At 39.5% G+C, this 26,244-nt stretch overlaps 5 protein-coding genes across 6 annotated transcripts; 3 read left to right on the plus strand and 2 right to left on the minus strand.

Moving 5' to 3' along the window:
* Positions 1–4,058: 4,058 nt before the first annotated feature.
* On the minus strand, positions 4,059–4,723 carry LOC129724644 (probable 39S ribosomal protein L23, mitochondrial). The gene is made up of 2 exons (XM_055679714.1): positions 4,352–4,723; positions 4,059–4,289 (listed from the first exon to the last, which is right to left on the minus strand). The coding sequence occupies exons 1-2, from the start codon at positions 4,643–4,645 to the stop codon at positions 4,128–4,130; spliced, it is 456 nt and encodes a 151-aa protein (XP_055535689.1). The 5' UTR covers positions 4,646–4,723; the 3' UTR covers positions 4,059–4,127.
* Positions 4,724–5,648: 925 nt separating this feature from the next.
* LOC129724645 (cytochrome b-c1 complex subunit 8) lies at positions 5,649–6,404 on the plus strand. Its single transcript, XM_055679715.1, has 3 exons — positions 5,649–5,778; positions 5,948–6,158; positions 6,224–6,404. The coding sequence occupies exons 2-3, from the start codon at positions 6,005–6,007 to the stop codon at positions 6,316–6,318; spliced, it is 249 nt and encodes an 82-aa protein (XP_055535690.1). The 5' UTR covers positions 5,649–5,778; positions 5,948–6,004; the 3' UTR covers positions 6,319–6,404.
* LOC129724643 (uncharacterized) lies at positions 6,218–8,648 on the minus strand. The gene is made up of 3 exons (XM_055679712.1): positions 8,301–8,648; positions 7,378–8,218; positions 6,218–7,325 (listed from the first exon to the last, which is right to left on the minus strand). The coding sequence occupies exons 1-3, from the start codon at positions 8,381–8,383 to the stop codon at positions 6,516–6,518; spliced, it is 1,734 nt and encodes a 577-aa protein (XP_055535687.1). The 5' UTR covers positions 8,384–8,648; the 3' UTR covers positions 6,218–6,515.
* An 8,355-nt stretch (positions 8,649–17,003) lies between these two features.
* Positions 17,004–22,856, plus strand: LOC129725370 (polyglutamylase complex subunit TTLL1-like). 2 transcript variants are annotated; one of them, XM_055681135.1, is made up of 6 exons: positions 17,004–17,632; positions 17,702–18,301; positions 18,356–18,920; positions 20,361–20,562; positions 21,742–22,082; positions 22,138–22,856. In XM_055681135.1, the coding sequence occupies exons 2-6, from the start codon at positions 18,268–18,270 to the stop codon at positions 22,274–22,276; spliced, it is 1,281 nt and encodes a 426-aa protein (XP_055537110.1). In that variant the 5' UTR covers positions 17,004–17,632; positions 17,702–18,267; the 3' UTR covers positions 22,277–22,856. The 2 variants fall into 2 exon arrangements, with proteins under 2 accessions (XP_055537110.1, XP_055537109.1); XM_055681134.1 differs by having other exon boundaries at positions 17,702–17,888; positions 18,348–18,920.
* An 875-nt stretch (positions 22,857–23,731) lies between these two features.
* Positions 23,732–25,262, plus strand: LOC129725371 (polyglutamylase complex subunit TTLL1-like). Its single transcript, XM_055681136.1, has 2 exons — positions 23,732–24,125; positions 24,181–25,262. Exons 1-2 carry the CDS (start codon positions 23,935–23,937, stop codon positions 24,317–24,319), a joined length of 330 nt encoding a protein of 109 aa, XP_055537111.1. The 5' UTR covers positions 23,732–23,934; the 3' UTR covers positions 24,320–25,262.
* The last annotated feature ends 982 nt before the right edge of the window (positions 25,263–26,244 follow it).

The following is a 26,244-nucleotide window of genomic DNA, read 5'->3' on the forward strand; positions in this document are numbered from 1 at the left end:
GTATGAAAATTTATATGGGAAACCCTACTTCTAGAGAGCTCAATAATGCTCTGAAAATGCACTACATTATGTTGAAGTATAGTATTTTAGATGCCTAACAACTTTTCAGAAGACACTGAAGAGCTAGAATGTTTCCAAGAAGAGCTATAGCTGTTCAAAGTTGAGTATGTCGAATTAAATTCAGAAAATCTTGTTTTCTGCCAACATTACCAACGTACCGGCGACAGTAGGATTCCCATCAGAAGTAACCTGTCGTAACGAGCTTATACACTCAACTGGATCAAGCAAACAAATTTAGGTCGACATTTCAAGCGTAGGTAGAATCTACAACATGATTTAGAGGTTACTTCTGATGAAAATCTGACTGACGCCGGTACACTGTCAGTGTTGGCAGAAAAAATGATTTGCAACCTCAATATCGACATAATCAACTTTGAACAGCTCTGGTATTTTTTTGGGACACTCTAGCTTTTTAGTGTGTTCGGCCGAGTTGTTGGGCATCAAAAAACCTACCATTTAAAGTTATAGAACCCATGGTTTGAGCCATTTTGAGCTCTTCAGAATGGAAAATGCAAAAAAGTTGGTTTTTCCACATAAATTTGAAATGCAATGCGCCAAGCGGAGACGAAACCAATCGACTTCCGATAAATTTAGGATTGTTTGGGGCCCCAAATAGAACAAAAAAAATTTGGTTCTGGCTTTCTTCTATCAATTTTCTTTTTCCATATAACGATTCTCCACCCTAATATTTATGCATTTTGTGTAGGATTGGAAAATATTTCACAAGGCTTCTTGCATCCAAATCTATGGTTCTCCACAATAACCATGGTAAAGAGGGAGTTTATATGCGTAAAAACTGTCGCATTTGTTATATATTGAGTGCTTTATATCATGATAAGTCTCATTGGAAACTGATAGCATGGTATCCTCGAACTGCTGGTGGGATTACAAATGTCAGCGGTTTAAAAAAACATCACATCAAAGAACTTAAACAAAATCAACCGCCTTTTCGGTGTTATCGATGCGCAAACATCATTTGTCATCAACAACCATTTTCGAATGATTCCACTCGGCATATGATGAATGGAGCAGTTGGACATTTCTCTGGGTCTGCCCATTCATCCGCCTGAAAAAAAAAATTTAGTTTATTAATTATTTCTGGACTACTTCGTGATAAGGGCCAATCGTTGCCTTGTTTACATATCTAGTTTCGCCCTAATCACGAAGTAGTCCGGATTTATTTGCCCATCATTGTTACCTTCATTCATTTTATTAGTGCTGCAACATTTTCTGCAGATTTTGGCCACAGACAGACGTCCAAGCAAGAACAATATTGATCTGAATTCTGTGTAAATTTTCAAAGAGAATTCCGTTATAAATCACTTGTACACTAGGGCCGCTTAGTGACCTTATCGCTACAATACAGTTTTTTTCGCTGGTGTACGAGGCTGGCGTCTATCTGGTTAGGAATTGCTACTACAAAAAACTTTACACAAGTTTGGAACTCAGCTCGGACGTCTGTTTGCGGTTTGGCTTTTGGTTGATGCGTCAGCTAAAAAAATGTTTATCGAAACTATAACTTCTAACGAGATTTTTTAAAATGTGACGTGATTTTCTAAAATTTTGTGATTCGATTTCGATTTAAAAATGAAGAGTAAAAATCGCTCTAAATCGATACATTGACAGTTGGAACATGGGCAAGCAACATAAATAAGACTTACGTAAAATTCGGGAAGAAATCTTCCAAAAAAGTTGGTACAAAATGAACTACTCGAATGGTACCTCACTCTGAATAAAATCACTGTTTGAGCTGTTTTTGAAGGCAGTGTAGCTGCGCAGCCCTGCATAATAACTTTTTGACAATTCCTTATGGAATTTTCTTTGGGGCTCGATAAGGCCGAGGAAAAGAAAATTCATTTTGTTCATTATTTGTCGAGCAGTTGGACAGGACGAGGTACGAAGTACTATGGGGCAACGTGTACCAGAAAAAAACGCCAACGTTTTTTGGCAGTTGGATTGTTTAGCTATTCACGGATTTTTGATTTTTATATATTGTACATTTAAATAAAAATTATCAAAATGTCGCCGATAAACTGGCAGTCAGGCTCACTTCCGATGTTTATTTTTGGTGTTCTCGCAACACTGCAACCATCTCAGCCGCCACTGCGCTGTCAGTCCGGTTTATAAAAACAAATACATTGAAATATAAAAGTTGTTCTATGTGTTTGTAAAGTCGGAAGAAAGTTCGGAAGTCGGAAGTCTGACTTCCGAACTTTAATTTAGTGCTGGCGCCACAATATCAGCTTAAAGAGTGTAATTTTCTGAGCAAAACGTGATTTTTGAAAATTTTATATCATTGCCCTTTGATTTTTAAACGAAGAAATAAAAATCGCTCTAAATCGCTACAATGACAGTTCGTCCCCTTAATACTAGAACTAGATAACTCGAAATTTGTCGATTTTGAGTTAAGTATGCCATCATATTCATCGCGTCGAGCTCTATAACATATCCAAAACTCGTTGAACCACGATTACAAGAAAAAGTGTTATTCGTCAATTAAAAAACTAGATAACTCAACATAAATCAAGTGTGTTTTGTGATAAAATCAAATGACACGGCTTTTTGTTGATATTTTTGTAGCTATAACTGGCCTGAAATGAGATGGATGATATAAAACCCAGTTCTGTGCGCGCATTTTGTTCACAATTAGTTACACGGTGAGAGAGGAAACCCCATTAATGGGTACTTTTTCAACCATTTCGCCAAAAAGTGAGCCAACCAATTAAGTGGGTAAACTCGATTTACCCATTAACGGGTATACCGATTAAACGTCAAAAACTGGGTACAATTTCACTCAGTTTGAGAAATGAATTTTCTCAAGGAAATGGGTGAAATTTTACCCATTATTAATTATACGGAAATTTTGTGATTATCACTCGAAAAAAAGAAAAGAAGTCAAAGTAAATCAATTATTTTCAATAATTTGCAAAAATGACGCTTATTTACAAATACAGGAGTTTTTTTTTATCTATTATCATTAATTGTCAGAATCGCTATTCTCTGCAACAAAGCCAATACCATACGGATAGTGAACATTCTAGACCAAATACCTATAAGAATATCTCACATTGTAAAATTCAATACTTGATATAACATACTGTTTACCTTGCAACTTCTTAAACGGTGCAGTATCGAATCTCTTTCAAAGTCCTTCCATGGCAATTGTTGACAAATAATAAACAAAACAGATCGTAGAAGTAACGCGTGCGAACGAATCGACAGAGCAAACTGAAACGACGCTTGAAGTATTTTTTCACCCATTAATGGGTAAACAAATGACCCATTTTTTTTCTAAGAACATGTCTAATGCGTACAATTTTACCCATTTCACATTTTTAAATTTACCCTTTTTTTGACAGCCGCATATGACAGAAAATAATGGGTACAACAATACCCATTGATGGGTTTTCGACTCTTACCGTGTAGATCCGCCCTTATCGCTAAGTATTCCGGATATTTTTTTTTCGAGCACTGCGTGAATTTTGATTCGAATTCTAGCAGATTAGGCGTTTTCGTTTTTTCAATATCTGGCATCTCTGCTCAAACTTTTTTTGTTTTTGTTCTAACGGTTTTTTCCAAGAGCAGAACAATCGAAGCACGACGGCAACAGAAGTGAAAAATGAGAAGATCAAAACCAAAAAGATTAAAAGTCGATTTAGCCGAAAGGCTAGTTAAAGCAGCGCAAGCAGACAGGAGCTGTATTTGCCATCGAAAGCCAACAAACGTCGTTTGTCGTATGTGCAACTTTAGTACCTTCGGAAGGGTACAAAGAGTTTGCCCATCTCATCCAAACGTACGTAATTGAATTTATTGCATTTGATTTACGGTAATTTCGCTTGCCATTTGTATGTTTACACAGGTTCTCTATTTAATGGATTTCACGCAATGTCCGAAATGCACGCAAAACGTCTGTTTTCTTATGGAAGTCAACTCTACACCCGGTTCAGCCAATGCCATGAACAAGGGAATTCAAACATAACATTTTCAAAGAAAACTGGTTTATTAAATTTATGCAGCGCATAAAATACATTATCTTTTATTAAATCATACTATTAAATCAGTTAATTTTATATTGAAAACCAACCGGGAGTGCCAGGCCTATGCTTGTTTTTCTCTAGATATTTTTTGTGGTTCTTTTTGGCTTCGTCCAAAGATTTTTTGTCGTCCTCCAGTTGCTTTTTACTTTCCTCGGGAAACAGGTTGGGGAATTCGAATTTTACATCCTTAGGCTAAAATTATGAAAAATTTCGGAATAGATATATTTGTTGAACCTAATACATTGATACCGTACCAGTGTTACATAGGCTAGCTTGGTGTCTTCATATTTGGTAACATAACCCATCACCTGGTCCCGCTTTGTTTTCCCCAGTGCTATCCGCGTTCGAACGTCCACAACGGGAACGTTGTAGATCTTCTGCAGGTAGTTTTTTATGTCGTACTTTGTCATTTCCATGGAACAAGCAAATTGTACGACGTTCGGCGGCTGCTCATGTTCTGATCGAATAAGCTTGAGCCAAAAGTTTGGCAGAAACACTCGCAGCTGTGGGTTACCTCGCTGATAAATCGGATACCACCGGGTGGACATTTTTTTGGAAGTAGAACCAGTAGAACTAAGAACTAATGTTGCGATGTGCGGGGTATTGAATAACAATGTTTTGTTTATCTTGCATGAAATGACAGAAGAAAACTGGTATAAATAAGCCGACAAATCAGACCGAATTTCGGAAGGGGTGGTCTTAAGAAGACGTCCCGAAAATGTAATTCTGCCTATTTTTAAGAACATTAATGCATGCCTGATCTATCCGTACAAATAGGATTATTTTATTAAAAATATTTGTTTAGGAATTTTATTGGGTTTTTGTGAACATGACGCTCATTATTACCCAAGCGAGCAATTTTGACGGTTTATAGCTTATTAAGCTATTATTAGGCGGATTTTACTTGGACTGAAGTTTTAAAAGCTGACACTAAACGAAATTTGTTAGAATTAAAACTGCCATCATCATCTATCAAGTTTCAACTGTTTTTGTCAATGGGATGTGGGGGATGTGAGAGTGAGGAGTTATTCCTGCAACCATTTAAAGTTGAATGGAATTTTTGCTGGACTTTTTTCATATCTGTCAGGGGCACCGCGGACCATTGAGATGTTGCATACGCAGCAAATATATGAGATTTGACAGCGATAGTCCTGGTTTTTCTATTAATGAATGCCAAAAATGTTTTATGCCTTAAACAGTATTAGTATCAGAGTAGCGTTTACGTGGTAATAATACTAACAAAAGGCAGAGGCTAATACAAATAGGTCTTTATTGATTGAAGACTAAAGTGAAAGTGATGAAAAAATTAAAGCTCGAACTATGTTTATAACAAGTGTTGCTACAGCGATCATTGGGTTGCTATAGCGGTCGGTTGCTATCTAAATACTACATTTTACACATCATCTCTCGTGTTGTAGAGCCTATTTGTGCTTATTTCAGGTCATTGATTCGATGATGGTGTTGTAATTTAATGGTTTTCAGAGAAATTTCCCTAAGGAGTACAGTAAAAATACCTAAAGAATTATATCCTGATTCATCGTTGCAACCCAAATGTGTTACGTAGTGAACAAACTACAGTGTTTGTTATGCAAACTGTTTTTCGGCATAAAAGCGGCATCCTATCGGCAACATACATTGTTAAACGTCAGATCTTCAGCCAGTTTTGTTACTGAACTGTGAGGTATGTAAAATAATATTTTTAAAGAAATTAAATTCTCGTAATACTCAGATTTCGTAAATATTAACTTAACTAACAAGTACGAGAATTTATTATAGTCTTGAAACACATGTTCATATTACCATCCCCAAGCAACTAAAGTTCTATTGCAATTTGGTTATGTAACTTGCAGCTTTGTCCTGTAGCCAGCTGTTCGTTCGAATCGGCCACTAACAAAAAATAATCAGCGATGGGTCACGGATTTGGCGAGCTGGCCAAGGTGCGCGGCATTGTGACGCACAAAATTTCACCCTTCGAGCAGAAAGCGTTTGCCAACTATTTCAGCAAGACGATCCCAAACACGTTGCGACGGATCCGGTCGCAGATTTTCATCGTAACACCACGTACGTTTTTTTTTTTTGGCTGGTCACAGTTAGGTATGAATTTTGAAATATGTTTTCATTTACAGCATTCATCATCGGCTACATGGTATACAATTATGTGGAAAACTTGCACACCCAGATCAATCGCAAAAACCCAGCTGACTTTGAGAACGACTCGTAAATTCGTGTGAAAAAAAGTTGCTGCAGTAATGGATTGTGGTTTGATGTGAACCGAAGGTAGCGAAAATAAATCCGGTTGTTTCAATAGCTGATGGTTTTGTTTTACGAGGAAAGTTGATGTTAGATTTTGTTGTCTGTCTCCACTACGAGGAATGTTTTCTCAACATATTGCTTTATTAGTAGAATACAGTTTATGAATCAGCGTGTCGAACGAGTATATATGCGCCAATCCTTGATTGACTCTAAATTTCCTTTTCCTCTTCTCCAGTTTGCGTATAACTGTTGGAAAAGAACACCATCGAAATGAGGACCATCTGCGGCATCTTCGAAGGACAATCCAATAGATTTGGTTGCAATTCTTATAATTTTATACATTGCAGTAAATAGAAACGCTACGCTCACTGCACCAGCAATCAGAACTGAAGGGTATGGTAGCGTATGAAAGTCATAGCTTTTAGTGTAAACCATAAAAGCCACGAATAACAAAAGATCCGCCTCGAACAGCTTGATTGCTTGATTCTCCACTAAACAGTGCAATGTAATTACTGTGACCACGTACTGCTCTGGAATTTGTTGCAGCATTTGATAACTCAGCTTATCCGATGCTACCCAGCATAACAATCGCATCTTAGTTTCTTGTAAACTTGCTTGAACTTTCGGATCGTCAGACAAAAGCTCAATGATAGGCGGAGGAGCGTCGATGGGATATTCGATTTGGAATTGCCGTGAAGCAAAATTGGCGTCATGGTTCTCTTTAATCAGTACCACCCAGTTTTGACAACTTCGTTGCTGATGATAGAGCAGTATTCCTACCTGTCGCATCATAACACGTTGGGCCATTTCTGGAAATTTGGCGCCGTTACACGATCGTCGCAAATCTAGCATATTTATGACTAATTTCAAAGGACGTCCACTTAATACTTGATAAACAGTTTCTTTTGTCATTGCCAGTTGCTTGAGTTCATCAACCGTTGTACTTTCGGATTCATTAGCGTTTTTTCGATAGCTCTGAAACAAATTTTCTGATAAATAGTACGCAACAAAATAAATACCATTTTACCTGGTCGTAGAATTCCAAACTTTTCTGAAAGCGTTCACGTACGTCTCCGCTAGGTCTTCTAAAAACTTGCCCCAAGCAGCTTTCTAACCATTTCTGGTCATGTTCAGCGCTCGTCAAGTTACGAACAAAGTCGGCCAAGTTGTAGAACTTACGATCGTTTGAGCCCAGCTTGTGGTGGAATGCTTTAACTTCTTCATATTGGACCAAATCATTTCCACCGAGTGTTGCGAATACAGCCATTTGTTTATAGCTTAGCTGAAGCGCTTCGACTAGAGCCGTCCGATTGTACTCAAACGTGTTAAAAGTTTCAAAATTGATATCTTTCGAAGACCAGAGGCGCCAGTTCCCTTCGAAAATCATAAAATCCGTATCATTTGAAACAACTGCTATCGCGTTTACGGCAGTAGCATAGGCAGCTACTTCCTGATCGCATTCCTTACTCATTGCAATATGCAAAGGACCAAACTGCTTCGCGATCCTGCTATAAGGATAGTCTGTTATGGCAATAAGTCTCTGTCTGGCAATAAGAGATTGCAGATTGGGGTTCCTGCGAATGGTATCGATTATTTTTATACTGTCCACATATTTCCGATCTTGGCGCTCAAGCCATGTATTTATTTTAGTTTCTTGGACTGGGCCGTCTCGAAAAAAGACCAGCTCTGCTCCGGTAGATTTCAGTCTTGAAAAAAAGCACTCTAGCGTAAAGGCAACTTGATTATATCGACCACCGCAAAGTAGCCCAGGGAAATCAAGTTCACACACGGGATAATATAGCGACATGAGATCTATAACGATTACTGGAGCTGGGGGATTGGGAGTGTTTGAAGCTTCGTAATATGATCTGTTGGTTAACAAATAAAGGATGAATAAAGTATCTAACAGTTGGAAATATCAATACAATGTGTATCTCAAATTTTGTTTACCTGATTTCATTTTCAATATTGATCTGTAACAATCCATCAGGAAGATCCCGTCGGATGAACGTATCTAGGTGTCGTATTCCCATGGTACTGTGAATTTATTTAAACAACGGACAGAAACTATCTAGCGAACGAATTCAAATCACTAGACACAAACCTCTTCAAACAAGAAATGGTACGATAACGATAACAACATTAGAGCAACTCCACTAGCGGCGCTATTAACTCAAGATTAGCAATACTCAGATGGAGAGATATGCGAAGAGAGTGTTGTGAGCCAAACGAACATGTCAAAATTCGAGTCAAACGAACAAGAAAGGACTGATATGGACCGAACGGTCTGCGCCAAACAGCGAGAAAAAGAAAGAACAAGAAAGGTGAAATTGAAAGGTATTGCAATAAGGTTCAATAAGGAATATATTTATTTTTACACGTTTTTCATGTTTTATTTGTAAATCATAAATTGAGAATGGTCCAAAGTTGCTTCATCACAGTGATTTTAACTGTTGGTTCACAAACCCTTTGTATGGTCTACAGAATAATGATGAAAGTATATAAAATTAATCATAAACAAACCCGCATAAACAAAAATCATAAACGGATTATAGTCCAGATGGTTTTACGATAACCCACATCAAAGATGACTAGAACAAGATACCTGACTCTTGTAGAATTCATCGGACATGATTGTCGCTGTGCGCGAGCAAAAGTCGAACTAATTTATACACTGTTCATTTGATGTATACTTAACGTTAAAATAAACTGACGACAACGCCAAGACATGACTGCTGAAAGGTGAAACAATTTTTTCAGTATCCATGTGGACGACTGTACGGTGCTGCCATCCGATAAATGATAATAATGTGTATGAATGTTTAGTTCTAAAACATGAAACTTTCCGGAAGAATCAAGAATTATCGGCGCATCATTTGAAATAAAGCGTACCATCAGAACATCCTGATTCTCGCTATGAGCACGCTCTACAGTCAAGTTTTTAAATCTTGCCGAGGTAAATGAAGCAAAAATCGGGTGCCCCGGTAAACCTGACCATATGCACAATGGAGCTGAAACCTGGCTTGCGACATATCAAACTTGAAGTTTTAGTAGAATGGGACCTGCAAAAAAAATATAATCCCTCAATATAAACCCCAACTCTGACAGTCAATTTCACACTTTTCTTTTGTGCTTTGGAGTGCAAAAAATATTGCAATAGCATTAAGTGCAAAAAATGACAATATCATTATTCTGCATGTTATCTTAAACGTCGAGCTGACCAAACTGCTACACCTTTTTCATATACAATCTTGATCAGCTCAACGATTGATTACGGACTATGCACGATAAATCGGTTCTGCTCATAGTGACAATTTTATGCGAATTTAAGTCATCAGATGGCAGCACTAACCGTCGGAAATCGGTCGTGTTCAAAATGTATGAAAAATATGGAAGTTAGGTATCTTGTTCTAGTTATCTTTGCCCACATGGTCGTGACTATACCCCGAACTAGTTGTTGTGTGAGACACGTTACTGGTAGGCTCACTGTTCCGGTTGCAGCAACAACTAATCGCCAAAATTCATGCAGAACGCGGGAAGAACTTTTCAAACGCTGAATTACTTTAGAGTTCACTGTTCGAGATTGATATTTAGCTAAACGAGTTTGCTTTACTGTAGCTAGGTTTATTACTGACTTTTCTAATGCTGGAATTTGGGTTGGGTAATGTCCACGGTCCATACAGTTTTGTTAGAATTTATATGGGCAGTTGTCCACGGAGGGGGAGGGGGGGGGGTCAAAATCGTTAAAAATCTGTCCACGTGGTATGTGGATGGCCCCTAATTCATTTTACCGTACTCGGTGATATAATCTAAGTGTGAAGCAGCGCGTGCAGTTCGTGGTTCATGCGCCGTCGCCATTCTTCGTCGTCCATCTGTACTCCACCGTAGATAGTCCGTAGCACCTTCCGTTCAAAAATTCCAAGAGCGTTAGGTCCTCCGCAAGAAGCGTTGTTGTCTCGATCCCGTAGAGGACTACCGGTCTTATCAGGGTTTTGTACAGCGTCAACTTCGTGCGTCGTCGCACTCGATTCGATCGAAGTGTTTTCCGAAGTGAAAAGTAGGTGCGATTTCCTGCCTGGATGCGTCTCTGGATCTCTTTGCTGGTGTTATTGTCGGCGGTCACTAGTGACCCCAAATACACGAACTCATCGACCACCTCAAGCTCATCACCGTCTACAGAGACTTGAGTTGGGAGGCAGAGCCGTAGGTACTCCGTTTTGAGTGGGGGGGCAGAGAATTTTTTTAATTAAACGTTTTTTTGGAGGGAAAGCCGTTTAAAACCGTTATGTGCACGACAAAAAAGTACCTTTACGCGTCCGACGGAGTACCCGGGTACTCACAAATTAAAATTCTTATAAGTTTTGCAGTTTTCCTCCAATTTCGATAGTTTTAGCACCCAAAGATTCAGAAAGTCAGCTGTATATTTTCAAATAAGCGTTAGTGGTGTCCCGTAAGAATTTTCTTATTTCCGAAAATCTGGTTTTCCGGGTATATATTCCGAAAAAAAAACCAAACTGCGAATGTGCGTATTGTTGAAAAAAGCAGGGATAAAAACTTAATAATTTCTGCCTTACAGTGACTAGCCCGCTATTCGACCAATTCAATATTCGACCAATTAAATAAACGATCAAACCAGCAAGAAAGCAATGCAAGGACGAGTGATGGAATACAACGATTCTATGACACTTATTAGAGCCATTTACACAACGTTCGAAAAACTAAAAACAGAAGAGAGTTCTAAAAAGTTATAATCTGAAACAATAAATGCATTGAAGGAATTGCAACGTTAGAAACCCATCTTCGAGGGTCGCCTTATTCAAAATCGACGATACTGAGAGATTCTATTCGCGAAAAAAGGATGGAGCGATTCAACCGTTCTAAATTTGACGATTCGCATTGTTTGATCAATGTTTATGTCGGGTTTTATTTTGGACCGAACTGTAACATAGTTGTCCGGGCTAGCTAACGGACTGGGTTAGGCCAAAATAAATTGAACTGAACATAAACATGAATTTAGTAAACTTTTGAATGTAAGTTATATGACAAAAATGAAATTAGTTCGTAAAATAAACATGAATCACAAGAAGCACACTGCAGGAAGTTTAGATACTGTCCGAATATTGAATATATGAAAAACTAGTCTTGTGTGTCATTTTTTGCCCACAATTTTTTCATTCCAAGAAATCAAAAAGTGAACAATAAAATCTTCTGGAAAAACTGGTCAAATTTTGCAGCAAAACTTGTTTTGCATTGTTCTTATATAATCAAACATATAAAACTGTGATTGGTTCTCTCATTAAAATGATACATTTAAAAAAACTGACATTTTCACTCCCAGACGCTGGTTCGGACATCCGAAACGGAAGTATGCGGATCGTCAGTTTCAACTTCGCCGCGAATCAAGCGGGCTCACCAAAAGATTGAGTAATTTAACCTTTTTGTCATATTAGTTCGACCGTTTTGATTTTTCGGATTAAAACTTGTTTTTTTTTTTAGATTTAATGAACTACTACTGGAGACTATTCAATAATGCTTATTGTTCATATTTCAGATTTTTCATTTGGCTTTTTTACCTAGTATCAATCAAATATATGAGAAAATTGCATGGTGGGGCAATGAAAACGCGTGGGGGGGCTAAGCCCCCTCTAGCCCCCCCCCCCCGGTAGCTACGGGCCTGTTGGGAGGCTAATGTTGTTCTCCTTGGAGCCTCTCGCTCGCATGTATTTTGTTTTCGACGGATCTATCCGCAGTTCGATCCGTCCAGCTTCGGCTTTCAGTCGGGCGTAAGTTTCCTCCGCCGTCGCGAAGTTACGTGATATGATGTCGAAGTCATCTGCGAAGCCCAGAAGATGAACAGACCTTGTGAAAATTGTGCCCCTCGTGTCGATGCCCGCCCTCCGGATCACACCCTCAAGGGCGATGTTAAACAGTAAACAGGAAAGTCCATCACCTTGTCTCAACCCTCTGCGCGATTCAAAGGGACTCGAGAGTATCCCCGAAACACGCACGTAGCACATCACTTGCGCCATGGTGGCTCTGATCAATCGAGTCAGTTTATCCGGAAATCCGTTGTCGTGCATGATCTGCCATAGCTGTTCTCGATCGACTGTATCATAGGTCGCCGTGAAGTCAATGAAGATGTGATGTATGGGCACGTTGTACTCACGACATTTCTGTTAGATCTGTCGGATTCAGAAGATCTGGTCCGTGATGGCACGGGCTCCCATGAAACCCGCTTGGTACTGACCCACGAACCTCCTGGTTAAAGGTGATAGACGACGGAACAGGATCTGTGAGAGTATTTTGTAGGCGGCATTGATAAGCGAGATACCGCGGTAGTTGCGGCACTCCAGCCTGTCGCCCTTCTTGTAGATGGGACAGACGACTCCCTCCATCCACTCGTCTGGCAGTTTTTCCTACTCCCAGCGCCCTCTGCCATGTTCCAAAAGCTCGCTCGGCAGTCCGTCGTTGTCTGTAGTTTTTTTGTTTTACAGTTTCCCGATCTCACAAAGAACTTCGTGAATATCGGGGCTGGTACTCGGTCATCCGCTGCTGGTGCTCATAGGTCAGTTCCTGCTCCGCTTCTGTTTACTGTTTCGCCATTCAGGTGTCCATCGAAGAAGTTCCACCTGTCGACCACCTTGCTGGCATCCGTTAGAAGGTTCCCATCCGCGTCGTTGCACATGTCGGCTTGCGGCACATAGCCTCTGCGGGACTGGTTTATCTTCTCATAGAATTTCCGCGTTTCACTGGCACGGTACAGCTGCTCCAGCTCCTTATGTTCACGATCCTCTTGCTGGCGCTTCTTTCGTCTGAGAATCGTGGTCATGTCGTTCCGTGCCCGTTTGTAATTGGCCTTGTTCTCTCTCGTTGATCTGCCCAGGTATATCGCCCAGGTCCAGTTCTTTTCATTCACCGCTTCCTCGCACTCCCCGTCATACCAGTCGTTTCTGCCACTCGGTGCTTCCACTCCTAGTGTCGCAGTTGCGGTCTCCACGATAGCTGTGCGAATGCTGCACCAGCCGTCTTCGAGAGGCAATGCGCCCAGCTCCTCCGCCGTGGGTAGCACCGCTTCAAGCTGTTGCGCGTATTCCTCCGCAGCCTGGGAGTTCCGGAGCTGCTTAATGTTGAGCCGCCGGGTTCGGCGATGTCGCGCGTGGTAAACGGTCTACAGTTTTGAGCGCAATGATACCGCAACTAGGTAGTGGTCCGAGCGAATATCCGCATCGCGATAGGTACGTACGTTTGTAATGTCTGAGAAGAACCGGCCGTCGATGAGAACATGGTCAATTTGATTTGCTATACGTTGGTCAGGTGATCTCCAGGTGGTTTTGTGGATGTTCTTACGGGGAAATAAGGTACTTCGGACTGCCAGTCCTCGGGAAGCTGCGAAGTTGACGCATCTCTGGCCGTTTGTCGTTCGTCACGGTGTGCAGGCTATGCGGGCCGATCACCGGCTTGTACATTTCCTCCCTACCGATCTGCGCGTTCATGTCCCCGATGACGATCTTGATGTCTCTACGCGAGCAGCTATCGTAGAGTTTCTCCAGCTGTGCGTAGAACTCTTCTTTCTCTACATCGGGTCTTCCTTCGTAAGGGCAGTGCACATTGAGGATAGTGTAGTTGTAGAACCGGCATTTTATTCTCAACAAACACAATCTGTCGCTGATCGCCACTTGATCACACGACTCTGCATCCTGCCCAGCACTATAAAGCCGGTACCCAGCTTATTGGTTGTGCCGCCGCTCTGGTAGTACTGTGCCCTGCGGCCACAATCCTCCGTACCTTCTCTCCTTTCCGGCAAAGCTCCTGGAGCACAACGATGTCGAAGTGGCGGGGTTCTAGCTGATCCAGCAGAATCCGGTCGCCACTCGGTCGAGCTTCCAGTCGTCGTCCTTATTTCGTCGCCTAGGTCGTTGCCAATTGTTCCGGTCCGTATTCAATTCTTGATTGTTCGTAGTATTTTAATGTTTCGGCATGCTGCCTTACTAGGGCTGCGGATGCCTAGTCTCGCGACGGGGCTGCCGTCTTGGGTGTAGCTGGCGAGACGCCGCATTTCATAATTCAGCCGTCCGCTCCGGATCAGTCGCTGTTTGAGCCGCCCCTAACATAGGAAACAGACGCTCAGGCAAGCTGCCCTCCTAGGAGAGCAGCTCCCCCTTCCCTGTTCACCGATCTTCCCTTGGTTGCTCGTATCCCAGTCGGTACCACGTGGAGGTAGGGATAGGAGTTGCTGGTCATTATGCTTTGGACCACACTGGGGTCTATTTTATGCAACTAGTACAGGCAGGCTGGTACGCACTGCCCAGCCGTTTACCAACCAAAGCTAGTATGCACCATCTCCAATCACTAGTTGTTAGGCACGTTATATGGTTATTGATTACGCGGGTAGCATTTAACACCTTCACTGTTTATGTGATGCACTTAATTATTCCCCAGGATTTCCACCGTCACCATCAGTTATACGTGCCGAATAAAAAAGTTAGTCAACATTGCGCTTTGAGAACAGATCTGGGACCTATGAAATGTGAAACCTAGTTACCAAATCAGCGTTTTTTACGCTTATCTCTCCCTGAGGATCTCTACTCGAGATACATACACGGAAAACAAAATCTACCCAACTGGAGGGTACAAACTACCTGAAATGATGTAAACCTTACACAACTTACGTGTTGGGTAGTTTTGCAATGCTATTGCTGAGTCATTTCAACTTATTTTACTTTAAACAAGCTTTTACTCAATGATGGTGTTTTGACAAAAAGTCAATAATGAGTAGTTTAAACCCAATATTGGATGAAAAATCAAATTGGTTGAAAATTCATAACCCGCGGGAAGAAATTGATTTCGCGAAAGTGGCAGAGATATCTTTGATATTGGTAGTTTTGGTTATAAATTAGTGATATTAGGTGAAGAACGTGCTTTTGTGCTTTTGTTTTTGAATAATAGCCGCCAATCAAGAAGAAGATTAAAATTGCATTGTGAGAATGGAGCTAGGAACGGAGGCACTTAAAGGGTAAATTAATAAAGCCGGTTACACCAAATTAGAAGGTACGTGAGTAGGTTTTGAGATAGATTTAATAGATTAATATATAATATTTATTCAATCGAATGAAATTAACTGAAATCTACCCAAGGCATAGTTTAAAAGATTGAACAAAACGTTGGGTATTTTTTACGTATTATTACTCTTAGTGCTATATACCTTCTATTGAATTAATCTACAACTACTCAAAATTGGCTTCCTGCTCGGAACGACGCCGTTGAGTGAAATCGACATGAAAATGGGTACTGTTCGTTTCCCGTGTAGGTCACATACTGCCAGTTATGCTTTAAGCTTAAAAGGAGCTGTCATCGTCATTTATGCTTTAAGCTTAAAAGGAGCTGTCATTGTCATTTGTCCTGCGGCTCATCTAACCAGCGTTGCCAGGTATCCAGATTTAGCTGGATTATCCAGATTTTTGAACATGTATCCAGGTAGACAGCTTTGATGTCCAATTATCCAGATTTTTCATGGATGATCCAGATTTTATCCAGATTTTATTTTCTCTGTTCCGCAAAAAGGTCATCACTTCAATTTTGGCGCGAAATTTTGCAATTTTGTCACCTCAAATTTTGCGTACCTCAAGACTTTTATCCGAAAAATTAACCTTTCACCCCACGAAATGACCGCCAGATTTTTTCCAGATTTTTATTTTGCCTTTTCCAGATTTTTAAAAAAATGACCTGGCAACGCTGCATCTATCCCGCAAAGTCGAAAAAAATACGAAAAATGAAACATAACGCCCTCCAGTGATCATTTAGTTTTGTTCGAGTTGCTCGAAACGAAATGCGCAATGTCAACCCAGATCTCTTCTCAATGCGCAATGTTGACTCACTTTTTCTTTCGACTAATATCTTTCGAATTTAATTCGTGTTGGGTATTTTCGTCACTGCGACCAATTTTTTAATATTTTGTGACATTTCCCCCTTTTTTAATCTTGCATAGGATAACGTATCACTATTGGAAGTGGTCGTTACAGTCTGGCCAATAGCACGACCGTACTGGGATTTGTTCTTCAGATTTCAAAGGGTTCCAGTAGACCCTTCTCGAAGAACTTATATCTTTTGATAAAAATTGCCGGACATCGGCATAACAGATGTTCCGAGTCCATGTAGTTCCGAATTGGAGCACAGACTTACAACCAACTAGCTCAACTCCATCAATGAGCCCGATCATTTTGTACTCTGTGTACAGCAATCGGGGCCAGCCACAAAAGACAAACATTTCTCTCGCAGTGGCACTTTTACCCAATGCCCTTCAGGCATTCAAAAAAAAAAAAAAAAAAAAAAAACACAGGTTTCCCCTGGATCTCAAACTGAAGAAATGGAAGATTATAGCTTTTTAACCATTCCTGTGAACTTTGGTGCCTCTTAGTAAAGATAACTTTATCAGAAACTTAAATAAGTCAACGTAGAAGCAACGAACCCGGTGAGCAATAACTCTGCGGCCTTTTGACGTACTTCTAACTAAACTGGGGAAACCAAAATTCACAGCAACAGTTGAACAGAAGCTTTATGGCAATGTTGTCGCGCGATGACTGTTATTCGATTAATTTGTTGTGGAGATGAAGCTAGGTTCCAGTGATAGAAATTCGTCGTTCGTGATAGAAATTCGTCGAGTCTTGGTACGGAGATTGTGATAAAGCCCATGATGTATAGATACTCATCATGATAAAGCCATTAGTTAGAGTCTTTTTTAGTTAATTAACAAAATATTTTGATTCGGTTGAAGGACATTGAGTGGTTACTAGCAATGACGGATAATGCACTTTCGGCACATTAACAATGCATCTCAGAAGTTTTTATGCATAAATTTGGTCCTATTCTGTTTACTTCCAAATGAAACAGAAACCGTTTTGTACAAGGATGGGCCTTATGAATGCGTTTTTAGGTTTTTTATTCGTTTGTTTTTCGAAGGGTCGCGTGAGTCTTACGTGCTGCTCGCCATAACAACGAGGGGACATTCCCACAGGCATTCGGATGGGTATTGTTTATCGTTACGGTGCTGTCGTCCTGGAAGCGAGCGGAGCGAAAAATGTTTGTTATTTTTTCGCGTTAAACACTAATTAACGTCGCAATCGTTGGTGAAGGAAAATTTCTACGACGGTTCTGATTGACAGTTTACTTAAGTTAATATTTAGTGTATAATCCTCGTGAAACTTAGGCGCTGGATTTCGTGACTTTTCTCACTTTTTCGGTACATGGTATCGTCTGGACTACGTCATCGTATTGCAGCAGCGAAGGTAAAAAAACGCAAATCATGCAATGAATGACTAGTATTTATTGTTTATGGTTTTCTGAAATGTATCAAGGTCCTATTTAAGTCCCACAAACAAAAGCGTGTTCCAGAAAACTGGATCATTGCGTGACTTCGTTTTAATCCGTGAACCTGAAAAAAGTGGGCTAGATCACTACAGCAGCACCACCGGTAGTCATGGAAAGGATATCGACCGCGGAACCTAAACGGGTCTCGACGAACCTAGCATCCATGTACGGAAGGTAGGTACGGTTAGGAGCCAACACAGAGTCGCACTGGAAGCCCAAAAGATTTTTGTGTGCACATGCACGTTGTTCGCAATTTCGCAATTATTTTGGAATTTGCTGTAAAATAATTTCAAAACGATACAATGAAGTTTGATTTTTTACCCTTGTTACGGTACTGAAAATGACGAGAATGTTTGTGGACTTGTTCTCCTGTTCTCAATGGCAGTCGTATACGTTGTTTTATGTACTTACAATCAGCCCAACATGGCTAGCAATCATAAGTGGTATACATATCAGCTTTCCATTCCGGAATCGAGTCTATCGATTCGATTTGGCATTATTTTACTGCCAGTTTATTGGCGCCATTCGTGTGGGATTGACCTGTTCGGGTTAGATGACTACCAAGCTTTCAAAGATAATACGACGAGGTACTCGAATATGCGTTGAACTTATAGTTTTCATTTTTATCACAAGAATTGCAGCAGGTCATGAACGAATGAAGATATGCTTCTGTACGGATTTGGACAAATCGGTTTTGATAAGTAACTTCGAAAAACGTGGCTGGGTTCAGGTTTCCGCTGATGACGATTGGAATTTCTACTGGGCTGGAACGGGCACCTGCCGGAATATTTTCAGCGTAGACAGTGGCTACCGTATGCACGACAACCAGCTGATTAATCATTTTCCCAACCATTATGAGCTGTCTCGGAAAGATTTGCTGGTGAAAAATATCAAACGATACCGGAAGGATCTCGAGAGGGATGGAAATCCCCTCGCAGAGAAGACTGAAGTTAACATTCCAGGAGGGTCCAAGTATCTGTATCTGGATTTTATACCGGTCACGTTTGTCCTGCCGGCGGACTACAACATGTTCGTCGAAGAGTATCGCAAGAATCCGCAGAGCACGTGGATTATGAAACCGTGCGGCAAATCGCAGGGTGCCGGAATTTTTCTGATCAATAAGCTGTCCAAGTTGAAGCGCTGGTCCCGGGAAGCCAAAACGTCGTTTCATCCTCAGATCGGGAAGGAGAGTTATGTCATCTCGAGGTAAGGGCTAATATTATTTTTGGGTTTGTGATATGTTTTCTTTCTATCAAATTGTGTACAAACTGTGTTCTTGGATATATGTATTCCTATCTAAGTTTTTTACGCAATCCAAAATCAGTGCCCAGAAGAGATATCTAAAAAAAGGCAAACAAATTCACTGTCCGGCTGAAAAATCCTCGGACTCTATAAGAGATGGTACCATCAATAATATTTTGATATTTTTCCTCAAATTAGTTATAGCTCTTTGAGTACAGCTGTTGCTATTTGAGATAACTTGAAGAAAATAGTAAAACTCCCAGTGTAGATGAAGTAAAATAAATACAATATATGGCTTAATAAACATTATCCAGGGTCTGCGCTAGGTACATCAACGCCTCAGAGAACTCACTTCAAAGCATAGAGAATTGCAACAATCGGTTAGAAATGTAATGGCGTCCGTATTCTGGGATGTGCACGAAATAATATTTATTCAATGTCTCACGAAAAGAAAAACAGCGATAGGTACAGCGGTTGATGGATAAAATCTAGATAAACATTTCAAAAGGTCCTATCTGCTTTCATCGCTTTTCCGGAGGGACTTTTTATTTTGGTAATGGTTCAGCTTTAGTGACTTTTAGTGTTCTCAAGTCTTTCAGGAATTCTGCACTGAATCAAAATCGTATGAAAAATCTGATTCTAATGATTATTCAGATTTTTTTCTCAAGGTGTTGCAGCCCACCGCGCCAACCGGTATGGAATCGGTTATTTTGGAAAACGATATGTGCAGATAGACAGAAGTCAACATCTGTCACAGCGACGATCTAAAAAAATTCAATTGATTTCCTTCTTTACATTTGGTGAGCTTAAAGAGATAGACGTGCTGTGCTTTATCGAAAGTTACAATCGCAAATAGATGAAATTATAGAATTAGGTATTTTTGGTTGAACTATTTAAATAAAGAAAAAATTATAAAGCTTAATTTAAATTTAATAGCATTAGTTGAAGCTTTGGAAAAATTTTACAAATTAGTACGGTGACGGAAACTGGGATACCAGACACATGTGAGTTGAAACTTATAGATAATATACTCAGGTTAAAATTACGTTGAAAGGCAAACGAATGTCATTCTTCACTAGGGCTTGTAGAGACATTGGAACAGTAGAAATCCAAACCACGTAGGAAATCATAGGAGAAACTAAATGTATGTAACATGCTCTATTATCATCTACACTTAACCTAACTTTGAAAATAAATTTATAGTTTGATCTGCCGCTACTGTTACAACAGAAAGCTGATACAAAATCTTCTCCGTCTGGATCCGAACACAAGGGTCTTGAATGACAAAGTCGAGTTCTACTCAAAATAGTTTTGTTTACTTCAAAAGTCCGAGGACTTTTGCACCGAACTGTTACGAGCTTTGAGAAAAATCTAAAAAGTAATTTCCTTGAATTTCCTACCCAGATACATAGAGAACCCGCTGTTGATTGGGGGCAAAAAGTTTGATCTTCGCTTATACGTGCTGGTTACGTCGTTCCGACCGCTGAAAGCTTACCTGTTTCGGTTGGGATTCTGTCGGTTTTGTACGGTGAAGTACGACACCAGCGTGACTGAGCTAGACAACATGTACGTGCATTTGACGAATGTCAGCGTTCAGAAGCATGGGGTAAGTACGAATTTTTAGTTTCATTTTAAGGTGAAACGGTATTGAAGCCACAAACAACCGATTTCGAGCCACCACTTCGAATTTTTAGAAGTACAAAACTCGAAAATAGGTAGTATGTTCCCTGTGAAAATGATATTCTATGTTTGCATCACCGCAGCAAATATCAAATAGCGTTTTCCTAGGTGACGCATTGACTGTTACCACAGAACAGATATGCAACTTCGAACAAAACTCTGCTGCAAATCGGTGCCCAAGCTTTCGCATTCATTTTTTGCTGTTCCATCCTACATTTATTTTACAGTGCATCGTTCGAACAGTTTGCTCCAATAGTTTGAACATGCACCAAAAAAATTTTTTTTTGCTTCAATGACCAGGCAAAAAGGTGATCTTGAATAGTTGAGTCTATCAAAATCAAGTTAAGACAGGATCGCATTCAAGAGATCTTTAAAGCGGAAATTCAGTAACAATTCACAATCAATGTCAATAGAACAAATTAAACTAAAAATCTTTGAACCATTCAAACATTCTTTAACAAATTTTCTTGGATCGTACACCTCGCAACAGTTGAACCTATTTTAACCTGTTAGTTGATTTACTTGAATATCTTCGTTGGATTTGGAAACCGAATTTCTCGACCAACTGCAATATTTTTTTCTCGTACCGTTTATTATTCCTAACATTGCAAGTAATGCATATCAGACGCGCTATACACAGCACTGCTTACGACATTGGGTACAATGTAAAAAAATGATTGTCGTTAGTCAAGATATTTAGTTTTCAACTTGGGCAACAATGAAAACATATCATTAAAAATGTATCTACATAAAAACCGTTGCACGTATGCGGGTGGTACTGTACGATTATCATGAAAAGGCACTCTCGCTATACCAGTACCGAGGAGAACGAAGGATTCTCTCGGCGAAAAAGCGGCGAGAGCTCATACAGTCCTATTATTGAATGAATGGAACGTAAGCTTAATAAAATTTCGAGTGTAAAATGTATTCTCTCCACCGCTAGATGTCGATACTTAAAATAAAGAGATTTCGTCTCATTTTTTTTCTTGCTGTTACCGAGTCTTGTGCTTTTGAAAATTTGAAGTGGTGACTCGAAGTCGGCCATTTTTGGCTTCAATACTGTGTTCCTTAATGGAAAATGAAAAATATTTATTGTATTTCACAGGGTGAGTATAACAACCATCACGGAGGCAAATGGAGCGTGCAAAACCTGCGCCTGTTTCTGGAAGGCACCCGTGGAAAGGAGGTCACCGATAAGTTGTTTGGGTCGATTACCTGGCTGATTGTGCATTCCCTGAAAGCCGTTTCCAGTGTGATGGCTAGCGATCGCCACTGTTTCGAGTGCTACGGTTATGATATTATCATCGATAATACGCTCAAACCGTGGCTAGTTGAAGTTAACGCTTCTCCATCGCTAACGTCCACAACGGCGAACGATCGCATCCTGAAGTACAAGCTAATCGATAACATACTGAATATCGTGCTGCCACCTGATGGCATTCCCGAGTAAGTATCATCACGGTGGGTGCTGTCATTTAGGGATTACATTATTTCTTTGCAGTGTAAGGTGGAACAAAATTCCCAGCCCCGAAATGCTTGGCAACTTCGACCTGCTGATAGATGAGGAAATCGCTGCCCAGGACGAAAGTGTTCCCAGCACTAACGGCAAGGGTAGATCGAGTAGCAACAGATGGAAATGAGAGTAAATTCGAAAGCGTGCTTTGTTTTTCTTTAATATGTCATATATTTTCAGATTTTTTTTTATTGTTCATCATTGTTTGGTTCGAAACGGCCACTCTCGCGGTGGAACAATTAGTTTTTGCTATTTGATGGGTTTTCTTTTATACCTTCGCAACTGGTACCAATGCAAATGACAAAAAGTTGGAGAACTCGCTGTGGTTTCAAAATGCGCTATGCTTCAGTTGGTGGTCTCCAAATTTTTATTGAACGCGTTGCTATCGACGCAATTTGTCTATTCAAAATAATTTATTTTACTCTTCCTTGTCTACGACTATCGTTTGATTGCTTCAAGCTTTACATCTGCAAATAGTTGTTTTACGGGGGTTTATTCAATTAAATATTCTCTATAGTTTTTTTTCTTGTAGTTCAATAAACGCTTTCCATATTACTATAATTGTGCGAACGTTTTCTTATTTGTCGTTATTTGTTCGAATCTAAGTCTCGAAGAGATTCTTCGTTTCGGAATTTCTATTCCTGGTACATGCCGCTGATTGTGATGGGGCAAAAATATTTATATATATTAAAAAAATAAAACAAGAATTAAAAAATATTGTAGAACTTGATAGTGTTTTGTATTGGGTTCGTTTGAACCAAAATAAATGAGCGGTTTGAAGAAATGCACAAGGAGCAAATCAAACAGTAGCATTAATAAACTGCCTGCCCATCTATGGCATCATTTTACATTAGCGATTTTTTTTTTCATTTCCATGTTTTGGTTATCGTTTAAAATAATATTGCCAAAGGTTTTGTAAAAGATTATTTAATAAACTTGTCAAGTTAGTAAATATTATGTTGAATAGGTGTTTCCCAAAAACGTTCGTCCTACAGCTCTCCAGCGTAATATAAAGTAGAAAATGAATAATTGGTAGGTGGAATTAGTTAAAGTAATAGTACATTCAATTTGTTGGGACCCGTTCTTTTTCTTTCATATTTGTATTTGAATAAATAAATAAACTTGTATAAAAATAAATAAATTACGTTTCGGCCTGCTTTCTTTGGACTGAACAAACTTTATTCATACAGTTCAACGGTAGCAAAAAAAAAGCTCTGGTAATCAACAAGCAAATAGGTAGCACTGTATTTTAAACTCGTGTTATCGGTTCACAGCTAATGCAAATTATAGTCGCTATGAATGTTAGTAACAACAGGTAAATCAAATACACCTTTTGGTAGGATAATTCTACAATAGAGACGACGAAATTCTGTTAATGTTGATTGATTGAATCAACTTCATATCAGCTTTGCATATTCGAATTAACTGCCTCTGTGAATACGTTCTAACAGGGCAGTTTGTTATCCGAAATCGGTTATGTTGATCGCAGCCTTTGTGCTGTCCCAACAGTGGGGGTATTAACTCAATAAACTACAACAGAATTTGATTGCTAGGATCTCGCGAAGAATGTTTGCTTGTGTTGATGCTAGGAAATTTTCACCCTTCAATTACTTGTTTATTTGCCTTGAAAAAAGGCATTTTGCTGTTCAAAATCACGGAGGCAAATGGAGCGTGCAAAACCTGCGCCTGTTTCTGGAAGGCACCCGTGGAAAGGAGGTCACCGATAAGTTGTTTGGGTCGATTACCTGGCTGATTGTGCATTCCCTGAAAGCCGTTTCCAGTGTGATGGCTAGCGATCGCCACTGTTTCGAGTGCTACGGTTATGATATTATCATCGATAATACGCTCAAACCGTGGCTAGTTGAAGTTAACGCTTCTCCATCGCTAACGTCCACAACGGCGAACGATCGCATCCTGAAGTACAAGCTAATCGATAACATACTGAATATCGTGCTGCCACCTGATGGCATTCCCGAGTAAGTATCATCACGGTGGGTGCTGTCATTTAGGGATTACATTATTTCTTTGCAGTGTAAGGTGGAACAAAATTCCCAGCCCCGAAATGCTTGGCAACTTCGACCTGCTGATAGATGAGGAAATCGCTGCCCAGGACGAAAGTGTTCCCAGCACTAACGGCAAGGGTAGATCGAGTAGCAACAGATGGAAATGAGAGTAAATTCGAAAGCGTGCTTTGTTTTTCTTTAATATGTCATATATTTTCAGATTTTTTTTTATTGTTCATCATTGTTTGGTTCGAAACGGCCACTCTCGCGGTGGAACAATTAGTTTTTGCTATTTGATGGGTTTTCTTTTATACCTTCGCAACTGGTACCAATGCAAATGACAAAAAGTTGGAGAACTCGCTGTGGTTTCAAAATGCGCTATGCTTCAGTTGGTGGTCTCCAAATTTTTATTGAACGCGTTGCTATCGACGCAATTTGTCTATTCAAAATAATTTATTTTACTCTTCCTTGTCTACGACTATCGTTTGATTGCTTCAAGCTTTACATCTGCAAATAGTTGTTTTACGGGGGTTTATTCAATTAAATATTCTCTATAGTTTTTTTTCTTGTAGTTCAATAAACGCTTTCCATATTACTATAATTGTGCGAACGTTTTCTTATTTGTCGTTATTTGTTCGAATCTAAGTCTCGAAGAGATTCTTCGTTTCGGAATTTCTATTCCTGGTACATGCCGCTGATTGTGATGGGACAAAAATATTTATATATATATTAAAAAAAAAACAAGAATTAAAAAATATTGTAGAACTTGATAGTGTTTTGTATTGGGTTCGTTTGAACCAAAATAAATGAGCGGTTTGAAGAAATGCACAAGGAGCAAATCAAACAGTAGCATTAATAAACTGCCTGCCCATCTATGGCATCATTTTACATTAGCGATTTTTTTTTTTCATTTCCATGTTTTGGTTATCGTTTGAAATAATATTGCCAAAGGTTTTGTAAAAGATTATTTAATAAACTTGTCAAGTTAGTAAATATTATGTTGAATAGGTGTTTCCCAAAAACGTTCGTCCTACAGCTCTCCAGCGTAATATAAAGTAGAAAATGAATAATTGGTAGGTGGAATTAGTTAAAGTAATAGTACATTCAATTTGTTGGGACCCGTTCTTTTTCTTTCATATTTGTATTTGAATAAATAAATAAACTTGTATAAAAATAAATAAATTACGTTTTGGCCTGCTTTCTTTGGACTGAACAAACTTTATTCATACAGTTCAACGGTAGCAAAAAAAAAAGCTCTGGTAATCAACAAGCAAATAGGTAGCACTGTATTTTAAATTCGTGTTATCGGTTCACAGCTAATGCAAATTATAGTCGCTATGAATGTTAGTAACAACAGGTAAATCAAATACACCTTTTGGTAGGATAATTCTACAATAGCACAGCAGAGTAACAGCGTTTAAGGTGCCGTGCCTGAATTCGACCTGAAATAATCTAATTTCAAACGTAATAACTCAGTCAGTTTTCAACGAATTTCCTTCATTCACGTATCAGTCGATGAAAAAATAAGCTAAGCTTCCACTAAAATGCACCAAATTGTGATTTTATGATGCTAACTTTTGTGAAATTGAAAAATATGGAGCCTTGTTTTAAACGCAGATTCCGACCAATTAGGGCTGAAAACAAGGCTAAATATGGGTATTTTTGCAACCGGGATGATATTCAGAGGACATTGACTCCAGATGCCATTTGGAAGTTCAAGAATTCCGGTTTCTGGAAACGGCCCAAAGTGGCCGAACACTATCCTATATAGGTATTCTGGATTCAAGATATTGGTACCTATTACGGGAGTCATTTCACAAAGAAATATATTTCACTCACACGCTCACTTCACTTTTCGAGACCTATTTCCGATTCTGTCTAAAGTGAGGTGATTTTTTCCAGATACTAGATCTCGACGTTTTATGCATTTTTAAGATATTTGGCAAAATATTTCGACGAATATTCTGCAAAAATATTGATCTACCGTGAACCAGTAAGCACAGACTAACAGACATAACACTTCGAACAAATTTTCAATAAAATCATCGTTTGGATGATTGCAGTACTTTACGTTAGTAACACTAGCACCATC

The sequence above is a fragment of the Wyeomyia smithii genome, chromosome 2 (genome assembly GCF_029784165.1).
Source record: "Wyeomyia smithii strain HCP4-BCI-WySm-NY-G18 chromosome 2, ASM2978416v1, whole genome shotgun sequence".
NCBI classification, from domain to species: domain Eukaryota; kingdom Metazoa; phylum Arthropoda; class Insecta; order Diptera; family Culicidae; genus Wyeomyia; species Wyeomyia smithii.

Bases quoted from the DNA above. Each gene is read 5' to 3' on its own strand.
- LOC129724645 (XM_055679715.1), top strand. From the start codon at position 6,005: ATGGGTCACGGATTTGGCGAGCTGGCCAAGGTGCGCGGCATTGTGACG. The intron at 6,159-6,223 runs GTACGTTTTTTT...TTTCATTTACAG, and splicing joins GATTTTCATCGTAACACCAC to CATTCATCATCGGCTACATG.
- LOC129725371 (XM_055681136.1), top strand. From the start codon at position 23,935: ATGGCTAGCGATCGCCACTGTTTCGAGTGCTACGGTTATGATATTATC. The intron at 24,126-24,180 runs GTAAGTATCATC...ATTTCTTTGCAG, and splicing joins CCACCTGATGGCATTCCCGA to TGTAAGGTGGAACAAAATTC.
- LOC129724643 (XM_055679712.1), bottom strand. From the start codon at position 8,383: ATGGGAATACGACACCTAGATACGTTCATCCGACGGGATCTTCCTGAT. The intron at 8,219-8,300 runs GTAAACAAAATT...GTTAACCAACAG, and splicing joins AATATTGAAAATGAAATCAG to ATCATATTACGAAGCTTCAA. The intron at 7,326-7,377 runs GTAAAATGGTAT...AATTTGTTTCAG, and splicing joins GTTTGGAATTCTACGACCAG to AGCTATCGAAAAAACGCTAA.
- LOC129725370 (XM_055681134.1), top strand. From the start codon at position 17,824: ATGGAAAGGATATCGACCGCGGAACCTAAACGGGTCTCGACGAACCTA. The intron at 18,921-20,360 runs GTAAGGGCTAAT...TTTCCTACCCAG, and splicing joins GAGAGTTATGTCATCTCGAG to ATACATAGAGAACCCGCTGT. The intron at 20,563-21,741 runs GTAAGTACGAAT...TGTATTTCACAG, and splicing joins TCAGCGTTCAGAAGCATGGG to GGTGAGTATAACAACCATCA.
- LOC129724644 (XM_055679714.1), bottom strand. From the start codon at position 4,645: ATGTCCACCCGGTGGTATCCGATTTATCAGCGAGGTAACCCACAGCTG. The intron at 4,290-4,351 runs GTACGGTATCAA...TCATAATTTTAG, and splicing joins AGCTAGCCTATGTAACACTG to CCTAAGGATGTAAAATTCGA.